At 35.8% G+C, this 16,095-nt stretch overlaps 1 protein-coding gene across 1 annotated transcript in view; it reads left to right on the forward strand.

Annotated features, from left to right (window-relative positions):
• NCAPG (non-SMC condensin I complex subunit G) overlaps positions 1–16,095 on the forward strand; it is a 46,216-nt gene that overhangs the window by 16,584 nt on the left and 13,537 nt on the right. Inside the window, exons 8-14 of the mRNA XM_002709370.6 lie at positions 255–395; positions 1,844–1,967; positions 3,178–3,264; positions 3,578–3,757; positions 6,825–6,935; positions 7,599–7,718; positions 13,583–13,807. Of these exons, the coding sequence (XP_002709416.1) occupies positions 255–395; positions 1,844–1,967; positions 3,178–3,264; positions 3,578–3,757; positions 6,825–6,935; positions 7,599–7,718; positions 13,583–13,807 (988 nt within the window). The remainder of the gene's footprint in view (positions 1–254; positions 396–1,843; positions 1,968–3,177; positions 3,265–3,577; positions 3,758–6,824; positions 6,936–7,598; positions 7,719–13,582; positions 13,808–16,095) is intronic.

Consider the following 16,095-nt stretch of genomic DNA (forward strand, 5'->3'; position numbering starts at 1 on the left):
CACTGCTGTACCACAATGCCTGTCCCTAATGCATTTTCTTTAAAGCTTCCATTTAATATGAATTATGGGCCTGATTCTCTGGAAATTAATTTTTAGTTACTGAAAATTGTCATGTAAAGACTTAGTTCCTCCTGTGAGAGCAGAATTTCTTTTTTAAGATTAATTTTATTTATTTGAAAGTGATATTGGCAGAGAGGGAGGGATATGTTGACATCTCTTTGATGTTTTGTAAAAGATTCTACTTATTGTTTCAGTTACATCAAGAGCATTCCTGTTGTTAATGAAGAACAGAAGGGTGATTTTTCCTATATTGAAAATTTGATGACAAAAGAGTTCATAGGTCAACAGTTGATTCTAATTATTAAGTCTTTGGATACCAGTGAAGAAGGAGGAAGGTATATCTAAAAGTTAACACTTATTCTAATTTGCTCTTCTAATTTCCTATATTGAAATATTTTCATGTTATAATACGGTTAAATATATTTACGTTGTGTCTCTGTAGTGCTATAAAATTTTTCTTTTTTTCCTTCTTCTTCTATTTTTTTTCTTTTTAAAAAAATACTTATTTATGTATTTGAAAGGTAGAGTTATAGAAGAGAGAAAGAGAAGGAGAGACAGAGAGATCCTCCATCCACTGGTTCACTTCCCAAGTGGCTGCAATGGTGGGGACTGGGCCAGGCCAAAGCCAGGAACTAGGAGCTTCTTTTGGGTCTCGCATGAGGGTGTAGGGGCACAAGCACTTGAGCCATCTTCTGCTCTCCCAAGTGCATCAGCACAGAGCTGGATTGGAAGCAGAGCAGGTAGGACACGAACCAGTGCCCACATGGGATGCTGGTACTGCCAGCAGCAGCTTAACCCTCCTGCTATGCCATAGCACCAGCCCTGTGTATCCATATATGGGAGTGTACACCCATATTCAGCATGTATTGCTTAACAGTTGGGAAATGTTCTAAGAAATATGTAGTTAGTCAGTTTCATTGCTGTTGGGACATTATATAGTATTTTTACACAAACCTATATGGTATAGACCAATCACTAGATGTGGCCTCTCAGTGCAATTAAGAGACATAGTAAATGTGATGTGTACAAGGCTGCTGCCAGTGAAACATCATAAAATTATTTGTAAAAATGTAAATAATCTTTTTATAAGTAGAAGTATGCTCTAAAATAATGATAAATCAGCAACATGGTCATTTATTATATTTATTATTATAAAGTATTATATATTGTGCTTTATAATATGGTCTATGCCTTAATATGACTGACAGATAGGGTTGTTTATACCAGTAACACCACAGAGTAATATGTTGAGCTACAATGTTACTGTGGCTTTGCTATCGTGTTACTAAGATTAGAAACTTTTTGGCTCTGTTAGATTATTTTATGGGACCACCATCATATATATGGTTTGTCCTTGACCAAAATGTCTTTATTTGCCCGTGTGTGTGTGTGTGTGTGTCTGTGTGTGTGTATGTATGTATATATGTGTTTGTATGGTTACTTATATATGTACCATTCAATTTCTTTGGAGTAAATAAACTGCAGGATTTTTGGTTAAAAATCTCTGTTGGTTTTTATCACAAAGAGGACTTGCTGTACTACTGCATAAGAGGTTTATTTATTTCTGGTATTTTGTCATTGTTTATTTACTGGAGATTATAGAGTGGTTTATAAAAATCAAGTACTGTATAATATGAATTAAAGTCTGTATATCTGGATTTTTATACCTATAGTGATTAAAGGAGAGAACAGAGACATGTGATTAAGTCTTTGGAGTGTGTGACTATTAGAGATAAAATGAATTCTGTCAGTGATATTTAAATTAATTCTTTTTTGACTGCAGGAAACGGCTGCTGGCTATTTTACAGGAAATTCTTACTTTACCCACTACCCCAATATCCCTAATTTCTTTTCTTGTTGAGCGACTACTCCACATCATTATAGATGATAATAAGAGAACACAAATTGTAAGTTATTTTCTTCACTGATAAAAAGTTTTGGTAACTGACGTTGAAGATTGTTTGTTTTCTTTTTAGAACTTTTAATTTTGTTTTTGCTTTGTTTTAGTTTTGTGTAACAATTTTTAAATTTCTTAAAATCACATTTCCTTCTCTGGCCTCTCCCCTTCCCATACACATAGTAAAACAAGTCAATCTTTTCTTTTTAGTATGCCTATTACTGTGTTGAATGAATTTGAAGTGGACCAGGTTTGGGAGGAGGAGAAAAATGGGATGAGGTTTTGTCCATGAGGCTTTGGACATTAGGGTATTGGAGAGTTTGCTCAGGTCATATGTAACTTGGGTTCAAAGCCCTTTTGATGCTTTTTGTCTTTGTGACTTTGGGCAAGTTATTTAGCTTCTTTATTTATCTGCAAAATAGGATTAACACTGAAACCTACTTTTCTATTGTTGAGATAATATGCATAAAATGCTTGGTAAATACACAAATAAGTATTATCTACTATACTATTTTTTGAAGTTTTTTTTTTTTTTAATTTTTTTATTTGGAATAGCCAAGAGGGTAGATATGTATGATCTTTTTTTTTTTCCATAAAATCATATTATTTGACTTGTAGGTTAATTCAGAGGTTGTCTCTTCCAGCCTCTCCTTATGTGTACATACTTACACATCTACAACTTCCTTAGTTTTCATTATCCAGCAACCACTTAAGTACTTTTACTGGAGACAGCTTTTTACCTGAAATAGCCAACTCCAAAGTTCAAGAAGCTCTGAAAGGAAAGTATTTCCTTATGTTGTATGTATGGAAAAGAAGAATTAAGAATATACTGTTTTTCTATACTTAACTGCACAGAACTGAACAAAGGAGGAGTTGGATCATTTTAGGCAGAGAATTTTAGTTGCTAATGTCTATAATCAGTCTTATGCACCATAATTCATTCTTACATGAAGTGTGGTTTATCTTCAATGTCTATATGCCTATTGATTTTACCTTCAAGCAGTTTTAGGTTTTAGTCCGAAATATTTATTGTTTGGTCTTTTTATTTATTTATTTATTTTTTCTCAAATAGTCTAATAGCATGTCTGCTGTTTTTATATGTATATTTGGCCCTGTTTTTCAATAGATGGTGGTTACTACTTGGAATTTTATATAATGGTTTGGTATTATTTGCTGATATAAATGTGTTAAAGCATGTACTCTGAATTATAACTTATCAGGTTACAGAAGTTATTTCGGAGATTCGAGCACCCATTGTTACTGTTGGTGTTAATGACCCATCTGAAGCAAGAAAAAAAGAAGTCAAGGTAGTCTTCTAAATTAGAAAAATGTATAATGAGTTGAATATAATGTAGTTGTGCAACTCTTATTTCTTCTTGTTTTAGTTTTGAAATTGTTTTCACAGAGTCAAATTATTGATTAATTATTAAACTACAAGTATCTAAAATGTGATTCTGAACAACTTGCTGAACCCTGTATCTGGAAGGTTACAACTTTGTATCTGCCTGACTGCTTAGATTCTTGGTTACTGAGCTATTAGATAACACTTTTCAGCTTGCTATAGATAATCATGTTAATTTTTGTTTCGTGTTTAAACAAATAATTTATATCTTTTCTTAGGTGGCTGAAATGAAAGTTAAACTTATTGAAGCGAAAGAAGCTTTGGAAAATTGCATTACTTTACAAGATTTTAATCAGGCATCAAAATTAAAAGAAGAAATAAAAGCACTAGAGGATGCCAAAATAAAGCTATTGAAAGAGACAGAGCAACTTGAAATTAAAGAAGTCCACATAGAGAAGGTATACATTTTTCATGGTAAATCTCATCTGTATCTGTTATTAATCATCTCAATTAAGTCTTATCTTCTTTAACTCATAAAATTGCCAGAATATATTGACCTTTGAGGGATTAATAACTACAAAATGAACTAAAATGAAAAAATTTTTTTCTGTTCCTTTGTATTTTTGGATTTTGAAAGGCTTTAATTAATTGTAATTATTTTAGTTAGGGATTTATTTGCTCCCTTGTCATGCTAATCTTTAGGATCTGAAGGTTGTTTTTCTTTGCCAGGGAAATTAGCCTCATAGTGATTTACTTCTGAGTTCTGTTTTTCTTGTTTTAAATGGTTAGAAGGAAAATGCATTCATCTTTCCCTTTTTTGTGGAAGACCCATATCCTTTCTACTGCTAGGAAAAGAATTTCTATGGAAACCATACCATTATGCTTGTGTATTTTAAAGCTTAATTACTCTTATGTTTTTAGAAAAAGCTAAGCAGCTTTGTTATTTTTTAATAAAACATTCAATTTGATGTCTAATAACATTTAAAGTTTTCAGCAGTCTTTTTTAAAAGTCTTATTTATTAAATTTATCTTTTAAATGGATTATTTCTTTCCCTGTGAACTTATTTTAATATATAACATAATGGTATCAATTAGTATATTTGTTAACTTTAATTCATATCTTTTAGGATCTTAATTTTCCTAATGAACATTTATTGCTATACTTTTGGTTTTGGAATTGCTGATTGGAGTATTCTTGTTAAGAAAATGCTGTGCCAGAAAAGAGTTTAAAGGAGAATTTCACAACTTATGTCTTTGACTTCTAGATAAACATTCCTGCTCCAACACCCCATCTTCCCAATGAGTGAATTTTATTTTCAGTTAATAGCTTATTTTTTCTAAAGATTTTATTTAGTTATTTGAGAGGTAGAGTTACAGACAGTGAGACGGAGAGAGAGAAAGGTCTACCATTCGTTGGTTCACTCCCCAGGTGGCCGCAACAGCCAGAGCTACGCTGATCTAAAGCCAGGAGCCAGGTGCTTCTTCCTGGTCTCCCACATGGGTGCAGGGGCCCAAGGTCTTGGGGCATCTTCTACTGCTCTCCCAGGCCATTGCAGAGAGCTGGATTGGAAGAGGGGCAGCCGGGACTAGAACCAGTGCCCATATGGGATGCTTGCGCTGCAGGCAGAGAATTAACCAGTACCCAATAGCTTAATGGATTATTTGAGAAGCAAATATAGTGTAAATACTGAAAATAAGTTATCTGAAAAATAACAAACTACAGGTTTCAATTAAGAAAATATTAGCAAAGGTAGTCTATTATAATTAATATCAACTCTTTAACTTGACTTTCTTTGACTTTTTATATGTCCCTTTGTGATCAGGGAAGTATACAGATTTTGTGAAGTGGTTACTAACCCAGATAGAGTATTGTTGGCTTCCCTAGAAGAAGAATGTTTTAACCTGAGATTTGAATAAGAATAATGTAAGCCAACAGTTAAAGGATGCTTTTTCTGTGATTGTGCAACAAGTGTGAATTTGTTCAATTCTCATTATGACCCTGTGAGGTTGGTTCTGTTATCTTCATTGTATTAATGGCAAGTAATTTGTCCAAAGTCACACATACAGTAAATGGTAGAGACAGGATTCAAATCCAAACTGTGGCTCTAGGTTGCTGCTTATTAATTTATTAAGGTTATGTTATAGACATGTTGGATGACATGTGTGATAGTCCAGAAGGTTAAGAGGTCTGTTGTGTTGGGGCCATTGCTGTGGCATAGTAGGCTAAGCCTCCTGCTGTGGCACCAGCATCCCAAAAAGGCACTGGTTCATGTCTTGGCTTCTCTTCTTCCGATCTAGCTCTCTGCTATGGCCTAGGAAAGTCCTTGGGCCCCTGCACGCACGTGGGAGACCCGGAGGAAGCTCCTGGCTTCTGGCTTTGGATCAACTCAGCTCCGGCTGTTGCGGCCATTTGGGGAGTGAACCGGCAGATGGAAGACCTTTCTCTCTGCCTCTACCTCTCTCTCTTACTCTGTCTTTGAAATAAATAAAAATAAATCTTTAAAAAAAAAAGAAAGAATTGACAGAAACATTAAAAATAAATATGGGAGAAAAGTAATGACCAAGTCATGTAAGGCCTTATGTAAGTAAAATTAAATAATTTGGGCCTCACTCAAGAATTCATGGTGAACTAATAGTGTTTTAAGTGGCAGTGTTCGTTACCTGTTCTATAAGGCCACTCATTCAGAAATGTTACAAAGGAGTGAAAGTATGGGGTAGACAGGCACAATAGTTGGGAGTCTTTTTTTAGGTTTGAGATGATGGCAGGCTGAACTGACTGCACATGGAAAGAAGCAATGGCTTTGAGAGGTTATTTGGGAATTGGTAATAGGAAGAAGACAGAGTCAAGAATATATCCTGGGGCTGGCGCTGTGGCATAGTGGGTAAAGCCACTGCCTGTAGTGCTGGCACCCCATATGGGTGCCACTTTGAGTCCCAGCTGCTCCACTTCCGATCCAACCCTCTGCTATGGCCTGGGAACGCAGTAGAAGATGGCCAATATTCATGGGCCCCTGCACGCACGGGTGTGACCCAGAAGGAGTTCCTGGCTCCTTTCTTTGGATTAGTGCAGTTCTGGCTTTTGCAGCCATCTGGAGAGTGAACCTCTCTCTTCCTCTGCCTCTGCCTCTCTGTAACTCTGCCTTTCAAACAAATAAATCTTTAAAATATATATATATATATATATATATATCCTAGATTATTTGGTGTGAACAACTTGTACATGGTGGTGACATTATGAAGGTAGAGCAGGAGGGGTAAAGTTGTGAATAACAATGAGTTGATTCCTTTCTGGATAGGTTGAGTTCGAGGAGCCTATGGACTATCCAAAAGGTAGCGATTGTATATATTAATCTGAAATTTAGAATATAGCTGGGCTAGCTCATAGATAATAAATTAAGCTGTATGACCAGATAGGATCATTCTGGGAATACATATGTTGAGTGACAAAGCTCTGAGAAAGCAAACATTTAAGGGATAGGCAAAAGATATTCTTACTAATGCTGAATATGTTGTATTTTATTTTAGAATGATGCTGAAACTCTACAGAAGTGTCTGATTTTGTGCTATGAACTATTGAAACAGATGTCCATTTCAACAGGTATAGGAGCAACCATGAATGGGATCATTGAATCTTTGGTATGTTGGTAGCTAAATAGAGGGTTTATTATACCTTATTCCTTCCTCATTTTATAAGTTGTTTAGTAGCACTTAATAAAAATATTAGTATTTTAAACATCAAATAAATGCAAATTGTGAAAAATATGTATACAGTGGCTACTTTATTATGAGGATTAATAAGATAATTCAGGCAAAGGACCTGATACATAAGTTATGATTCTTTTAGAAGGTTTGAAAAAGTTTTATATTAGGAAGAGATGCAGAATGTCTATGTTCTTAAAATAGTAAGAAGAAATACTGAAACATAGCAGGAATATTTTAAGTATTGGAATCTTGCTATATAGAAAGACTGACAAATTTGACATTATGAGCCCTGTGAAAGGAATTTGTGTTATATTTAAAGAACTTTTATAGTAACCTGTCATAGGTAATTCCCATTGTATTGACTATAGTGACATGAGTGCTGCAGAACTCTAAAATAACATTTTCTGACAGGAATTTAGCCTAAACCAAATGTAATATTAAATTTCTAGAGTCTACAAAAAATGAAAATAAGCAGGTACAATTAATTTTAATATATTAAATACATACAGATAACATTTTTGTTCATATGTATCCAAAATGCTATCATTTACTTGTTAAAAACTATTGAGATATTTTACATGCTGTTTTTTATATTAGATTCTTCCTGGAATAATAAGTGTTCATCCTGTAGTAAGAAATCTGGCTGTTTTATGCTTGGGATGCTGTGGACTACAGAATCAGGACTTTGCAAGTAAACATTTTGTATTGCTGTTGCAGGTAGGATTTATTTTTTGACAAAAGCTTGACTATATTTTCTGAATACTGTGTGCGTGTGATGATAATTCTCATACTCTGTATTCTGAAGATGATGGGAAATTATCATAATTCAATTTTTATCTTTTGATTTATTAAAATGTTACTGTAAAATGCTGAAATATCAGTTAAGAAACTATTAATTATTCATTTAGCAACTGTTTATTGAGTGAATATTATGTGCTAGTACTGATTTAGAACTAGACAAAATAAGGTATGTAGGTAATATAAACAAACAGAAGAAGAAAGTTGTCCTAATGGAGCTTACATTTTAGAAGAAGAAACATGTATGTATATAATATGACAGAGAAAAATAAAGCAAAGAAAGAGAATAGGGAGTGAGAAGAGAGAAAGGGGGATTTTGGTGGAGATAGCCCTTACAACCAGATTTGTTGAGGATTAAATAAGATAATTCAGGTAAATACAAATTTGATGTTTGGGCCCATCCCAGAGAGAAGCAAAGGAGTGAACCTAGTCGATATCTGGTTTTCCAAGGAAAGTGAAGGGCAAGGACGGGCCCTGGGATAGTACTTTGCTAGGCATGCTCAATGAGCAGGAGGATACCTGGATAGGAAACATTGAAACAAAGTGAAGAATAGTAGGAAAAAGGATTTGCAGGATGCCTGTGTCTTCTAGGAATTTACAGACTAAAGATCAGCAGTTTTCACTGGTGAACGAGATGGGAAGAAATTGGAGGGCTTTGAGTAGATTGTTATATGATTGGGTACAAGATTGGGTAGACTAGAGAGGGGTTGGCAGACCTTTTCTGTAAAGGGCAAGAGAGAAAATATTTTAGACTTTGTGAGCCATGTGATTGTCTCAAGTATTCAGTTCTGTCTTAGTGTGAAAACCGCTGTAGATGTTACATAAATGAGTGTGACAGTTCAATAAACTTGATTTAGAGACGTTGGAATTTGAATTTTGTACAATTGTTCAATAATGTAAAAGTATTCCAAACTAGCAGGCTGTTAAAAACCAGTAGTATTTGGCTTTGGCCTGTGGGCATAGTTTGCCAATCTAGTATTAACTAACTATAAGGATACAAGTATGGAAACAGGAATGCTAATAAGGAGGATATTCAGCAATTCTGGAAAAAGATGATGATGACTTGGATCAGAGTTGTGGTTACTGGGATCATGAAAAGGGTGGTATTAGGCAGAGTTCTTTAAAGAGACAGAACCAGTAAGGTATCCATGTTAAGTATCTATCTATCTATCTACCTATCTATCTATCTAAAGCAAAGGAGAGCCTATGTACCTGTCTTGAAAATAACTTATGATGACATGGATCATTGTTTTCTTGAAAAAATTATTTTAAAAGACCAGACTCAACCAGTAAGGTGAATTTTTCCCAAATATAGTTCTCTTATCTTGTAACGCACTTTAACGTTGCATATGACATTGGCAAGAAGAAAATTAGATCTTGATAAAGTCATGTGTCCTAGAATTAGCCAGACTGGCCTGTAGCTTGATTAAAGGAGAAAAATTAAAACCATACTTTTGTTAAAAAAAATCCCTGGATATTTCAGGATTTTGCTTTAATTTTCTGAGAGTTCATGGACAGATTGGCAGCTAAGTAGTTCATTATAATATGTAGTGATGAAGATTCCTAATGCCTCTTTGTATTTTTCATCCTATGCTGTTATCACAGAAAAATTGCTATTACTGTTGAGTTCTGTTTGGTAATACGGAATGTCAGTATTATCTTATTTTTTTAAGGATTTATTTATTTCTTTGAAAGAGTTACAGAGAGAGAAGGAGAGGCACAGAGAAAGAGAGTCTTCCATCCCCAATTGGCCGCAATGGCCAGAGCTGTGCCCATCCTAAGCCAGGAGCCAGGAGCTTCCTCTGGGTCTTCCCACGCATGTGCAGGTACAAGGACTTGGGACATCTTCTAATGCTTTCCCAGGCCACAGCAGAGAGCTGGATCAGAAGTGGAGCAGCTGGGACTCGAACTGGTGCCCATAAGGGATGCCGGCACTGCAGGCGGCAGTTTTACCTGCTACACCACAGTGCCGGCCCTCAGTATTATCTTTAAAATAGTGAAAAGTTCATTTGTAAATGAACTACAAGAAAAATTTTGGTACTCGTCCAGATGGATCATCTGGTTTTGTTTCGAATTAAGAAATAATCTCCATGTATTACAGAAAGTCATTACTTTTTACATAGCAGGTATTGGCATCAGTGATTGTGTGAATAATTCCAAGGAAGTTTTGCTCGTAATTATGAAATTTAGGCTTTATAGGTGTCCAGGAAATAAAATCCTACATTTTCAAACAAATTTGCCAAGTACACTTGGCCCTTAGTATATGTAGGGGATTATTTCCATGACACACATATACACCCACACATACCTGTGGATTCCAAAATTCTTGGACTCTTAATTCCTTTATGTGAAATGACAGTATTAGTGTATAACCTATGCATATCCTGTATAACTTAAAAATACCTAAATTATAATTCCTAATGCACTGTAAATATTATGTAAATAGTTGTTATTTGTAGTATTGAGGGAATAGTGACAAGGAAGAAAGTCTGTATATTTTTAGTACAAATGCATTTTTTTTTCAATATTTTGAGTCCTTATTTGGTTGTTTCTGGATGCAGAACCATGAATGGGGACGGCAGATTGTAATTGTATCCATAAGTTCTCTACTATTTCCTGGCTTTCTGATTATGAGCTTTGAGGTGCTAGAATGTAGAAGAAAAAATTTACATGGAAGAAAAATCTTAGAACTTAATATATGGAAGGTTCATTTATGTGTAGCTTAGAAAGTAGTTCTTTTGGGGTGGCAATATGGCAAAGCAGATGAGCTGTCTATAATGCCAGCATCCGATGTGGGTGCCAGTTTGGATCCTGGCTGCTCCACTTCCAATCCAGCTCCCTACTAATGACCTTGGAAAGGCAGCAAAAGATGGCTCAAATGCTTGGGCCCCTACCACCCACGTGGGAGACCCAGGTGAAGCTCCTGGCTCCTGGCTTTGGCTTGGCCTGGCTCAGCCTTGGCTGTTGCTGCCATCTGAGGAGTGAACTAGCAGATGGAAGAACTCTTTCTGACTCTTCTCTTTCTAACTGACTTCCAAATAAATAAATGAATCTTAAAAAAGTTCTTTTTGGCTCTAAATATGAGGTAAAACATTCATTAAGATACACTTATACTATTATGAATACTGCTGAAAATTTTTGAATTGTTACACTCAAGTTGGAACTTTGATAAAAGAGATTGGAGTCAGACAATTATGTAAACGTTTTAATGCAGTGGCAAAAGGAAATAGTGTAGAACTTCTCAAGGCATATTTAAGTTCACTTGACCTTTAAGACTTGTGATCTTTTTAATTTTTGCTTTCATAACATCAATAATAAATGCCTTGGTGATTTCATACAAAATCATTTAACATTAAAGAATGCCCTTGGAGTGAGTGTTGTGGTACAATCCATTAAGCTGCTGTTTTGGATGCCTGCATCCTGTATTGAAGTGCTGGTTCAAATCCTGGCACCTTCACTTATCCAACTTCTTGCTAATGCATCCTGGGAGGCAGCAGGTGATGGCTCAAGTGCTTGGGTCCCTGCCACTCAAATAGGAGACCAGATAGAGTTCCTGGCTCCTGGTTTTGTTCTGGTCCAGTCCTGGTAGTTACAGGCATATAGAGAATGAACCTGTGAATGGAAGATAATCTGTCTCTCTGCTGCTATGCCTTTCAAGTACATGAAAATAAATTAACACTTAAAAAATGCCCTCGAACATTCTGGAATTATTTAACGTAAACTCCTGCCCTACTTGATGAGAGACCTTGATACTGTTTCTCTTTAATTTTGTGTAATGATCAGGAATTGTCAGCATCAAATTGATGTGACAGATTAAGTGATGTTCCTGATTAAGAACACGTCACAATTATTTTTTCCCCAGATCCAATCAGTCAATAGCAATAGTGCCATAGATTTAAAAGTTAAAAAAATTTTGTTTAAAGAACTTTTATCTCTAAATTTTTTTCAGGGGTTATTAATGTTTGAAAACTTTCTGTGTGTGTGAAAAATTTGCTTATCTTTTTATATTATTCTGCAGTGAAATTTTTTGAGCTTTTATTTAGACTCCTCAAGCAGGATCCATGATCAAAAGGAGTAGTTAATTACTGAGGGGCCAGTGTTGTGGCACCATGGGTTAAACTGCTGCTTAGGATAACTGATTCCCGTTTCAGAATTCTGGCTGGCTACTTTGCTTCTGATGTAGTTTGCTGCTAATGCACCTGAGAAAGCAGTGCAAGATGTGAAAGACCCGGATGAAGTTCTTGTCTCCTGGCTTCAGTCTGGCTCTGCCTGGCTGTTGCATTTCTTTGGGGAGTGAACCAATGGATGGAAAATCTCTCTCTGCTTCTCCTGTCTCGGACACTCCACCTTTCAAATAAATTAATAAATAAATCTTAAAAGTTAAGCACTGAATAGATTTACTGTTTTATAAGGGTATTTTCAAGTCTATCATTGGAAGATGTAGATAGGCGGGAAAGAGCTGTGGTTTTTGTTGGAGGGTAAATAGTCCTTTTTAGGTTTTTTTAGGTTCTAATTAGTCATTTTTATTCAGTTTTAGTAATAAAAATTGAAATAAGGGATATATAAGCACTTAGAAAATGAGGGGAGCATTTTAAAATGTGCTTTCTCCAATTATTGAGAACGTGGCTGCTTGGTAAAGGATAGAAGAACAAGGAGTAAGTGCTGCTGAGATAGTGGCTTGTTTAGAATTTGTACAGAATAGTGACGGAAAATATAATCATTTGGCTTCAGCAGATTTGCAAGGTTTGCCTTCAGAAAACAAGTATTATATATGTTCTTGAAATTTCCTTCAAAATCTTGAGAATTTGAACCATTTTCTTCAATTCACTAATTTGGCCAATTTATAGGTTATTCATTCTGCAGGTCAAGTAAAATAGCCAAGTTATCAATAACCAAAATTAATTGCATTGAAGAACATAGTAAATATTTCATGATAGATATATAGAGGTCTTTTTTTTCCATGGCAATGACATTTGGTGTGCACGTTTAACTCACGCTAGACTCATGAACTGCTGGGATTATGGTTCTCCTTTGATAAAGGAGTCCAGTTGAAAATTCACTATTAACTGTTAACAACAGGAGTCACTGTATACTTACTCCTTATGTGGGATCTCTGTCCTTAATGTGTTGTCCAATGTGAATTAATGCTATAACTTGTACTCAAACAGTATTTTACACTTTATGTTCTGTGTGGGTGCAAACTGATGAAATCTTTACTTAATATATACTAAATCGATCTTCTGTATATAAAGATAATTGAAAATGAAAAGAAAAAAAAGAAAATTCACTATTAATGAAATCTGAGTTTACTGAATTAGTAAGAGAAAAATCTATCTTGAATAAACCTTGGTAATCTGGAAGAGTACTGATGTTCTAACAAAAGCTTTTGTTGGTTAGAATGTAATGTTTTTCTCTTGATTGACGGGCTAGTTTGAAAATAATTAAACTTTTTCTGGATCAGAGTGGTAAAACCTTAATTGAAGGTATTATTCATTCTTTTTTTAAATAAAAGGAGCAAATAATATAATTCAATCTGATTCTAGTTCCAGACTTTTTTTTGACTGCAAAGATTGTTTCTTAAAGAATATAGCTCTAAATGTTATGGTGCAAATAAATAAAATATACCTTTCTAAAAATGAATTTTATTTCTGTAAAATGATGCTTTCTGTGGACTCTGTTTTTGAAATTTGACTAAGAAAAAATAAGATATATTAACTATTCACAAGAAGCAGAATTAAACCAGTTTACTGATTTTACTTTTTTGATGGAATGTTTCAATGTAGGTATTGCAAATTGATGATGTCACCATAAAAATAAGTGCTTTAAAGGCAATTTTTGACCAACTGATGACTTTTGGGATTGAACCATTTAAAACCAAAAAAATTAAGGATCTTCAGTGTGAAGGTGTAGAAATAAACAGTGATGCTGAGCAAGAGTCAGAAGAAGTTGAAGAGACTGCTACAGTGAAGAATGTTCTGAAACTACTTTCTGATTTCTTGGATAGTGAGGTAAGAAATAATCCCAGTCCTATGATTATGAAGTGTCATTTTCAGCATGTATTTGTTTATGCTATATTTCATTTTTGTCCAAGTTTAAATTTGGACAAAAATTTAGTTTGCTTTTTGAATATCTTAATTAAATGCCAGCTATCCCTTGTACTAATTTCTGTCAAAACAAATGTGCAAATTGAAGCATATACAAAATTAATTGACAATTACAGGAGATTGTTAATAATTTTTCATCTTTTACCTTGTATTTATGATTGAGAGACTGTTTTTTTCCTGAGGAGATTTAAGAAATAGTTTAGAATAATTTTACATTGGGTAGGTAGGAGGTTCAAAAGGAGGTATAACTGATCTTTTCTTTAAGATCTTGAAGTACATTTTTATAGCAAATATAAACATTTAAAGTGTTTAAAGAATTCAAAAGGTGTTGTTGGGCAGTTCCAAGATGGTGGAGTAGGGAGGGAGCTTACTGCTCTAGCCCAGGAGAAGATAATTTAAAAAAAGTGGAGAGAGTCTAGTCTCAGGGAAGAGTTAGGGAGAAAATGGCAGAGGAAACTCTACCTAAATTAGAGGGACATGGTGGACCTATGTGGAGGGAATGGGCGCCCATGGGCTCAGGACTCCAGCAGCTGAGAGCCTATGCACCAATGCTACAAAGTGAGGTGAGACCAGACTCAGCAGCCCATGTCACTGGCAAAAAAGCTGCAGGAAGAGACTAGAGCAAACCCCACTTGGATCCCCATTGGGGAAAGTGTACCAGCCAAACTAGAGGAGAAAAAAAAAAAAGTACAGGACACAACACATTTCTCTCTCCCGATCACTTTACAATGGCATGCTGTAACAAGCTGATAGAGCAGGTACCATTTTAGGCATAGGTAACAACTGTGCCAGCTCGTGTTTGCACCCAGCAACCAGACGAGTGCAGACTCCTGACTGGTGGGGAGAACTTATGGGGCTAGGAGCTTGTGACTGCATGAGGCTTCTGTACTGGGACTGTGGAAAAAAAAAAAACTGAGGGTGTGTGGGAGGACTCATGGTGTGGCTGGGACTTTGAGCAGTGTCAGTGGGAGACTCCATAAGCATGTGGGTTCCTGGTTACCTGATGAGAAACTGCTTGGGAATCTGAACTTACAATAAGGACTGCACAGATCCTTTGTGTGGTTCTTGGGACAGAGTGATGAATATTATACCTACTGGTGGTAGTGCTCGGGCACTGGTCTCCATTGAGGAGAAGAGCTCAGCTGAGCAGAATAAACCTCCCTTCTGATTCAAAAGAAAGAGAGATTTACCATGCCAAACTTGGTTGTGTCACCTTAGGCACGCCCTTAACCCTGGAGAATTGAACCAAGCTCTCTGGCCACACCCACTACAAGCCTCTAGAGATTCACTGAACCCAGACATTCCACTTATCTACAGAGTCATAGTAAAATGCTAAAAGCTGCTACAGCAAAAAAAAAAAAAAAAAAAAAAAAAAAAGGAAACCAACAGATATCTCAACAAATGCTGAAAAACAAACACACCAATCCAAGAAACAAGAATAAGGAAGATAACATGACACCCCCAAAATATCACGACACTTCAGTACTAAATTGTGAAGACAACGAGACAGAAGAAATGCAGGAAATGGAGTTCAAAAAATGGATTATAAGATTACATAGAAGTAATCAAAGGCAAATGCATGAACTACTGAAATCCGTGCGGGACATGAAAGAATATTTCTCCCATGAAACTGAGATCTTAAAGAGAAATCAAAATAAAATGAAGAATTCAACAGAGCAAATAAAAAATGCAGTTGAGAGCCTTAACAACAGAATTGGTGAAGCAGAAGAAAGAATATCAGACTTAGAAGACAAAGCACAGGGGCCGGCATTGTGGCATAGCAGGTAAAGCCACTGCCTGCAGTGCCGGCATTCTGTGTGGGCACTGATTGAAGTCCCAGCTGCTCCACTTCCAGTCCAGCTCTCTGCTGTGGCCTGGTAGAGCAGTAGAAGATGGTCCAGGTCCTTGGGCCCCTGCGTCTGCTTGGGAGACCTGGAAGAGGCTCCTGGCTTCTGATTGGCACATTGCGGCCAATTGGGGAGTGAACCAGTGGATGGAAGACCTCTCTCTCTCTGCCTCTCCTTCTCTTCTGTGTAGCTCTGACTTTCAAAAAAAAAAAAAAAAAAAAAAAAAAAAAACGAGCACAGGAAAGTATGTAGTTAAACCAAAGAGGAAACTAGGAAACTAAAAAAACACTGTTGGGAATCTACTATTAAAAAAAAACCAACATACGGGTTCTAGGATTTCCTGAA

Source organism: Oryctolagus cuniculus, chromosome 2 (assembly GCF_051225735.1).
Source record: "Oryctolagus cuniculus isolate XC-2025 breed Fujian yellow rabbit chromosome 2, ASM5122573v1, whole genome shotgun sequence".
NCBI classification, from domain to species: Eukaryota; Metazoa; Chordata; class Mammalia; order Lagomorpha; family Leporidae; genus Oryctolagus; species Oryctolagus cuniculus.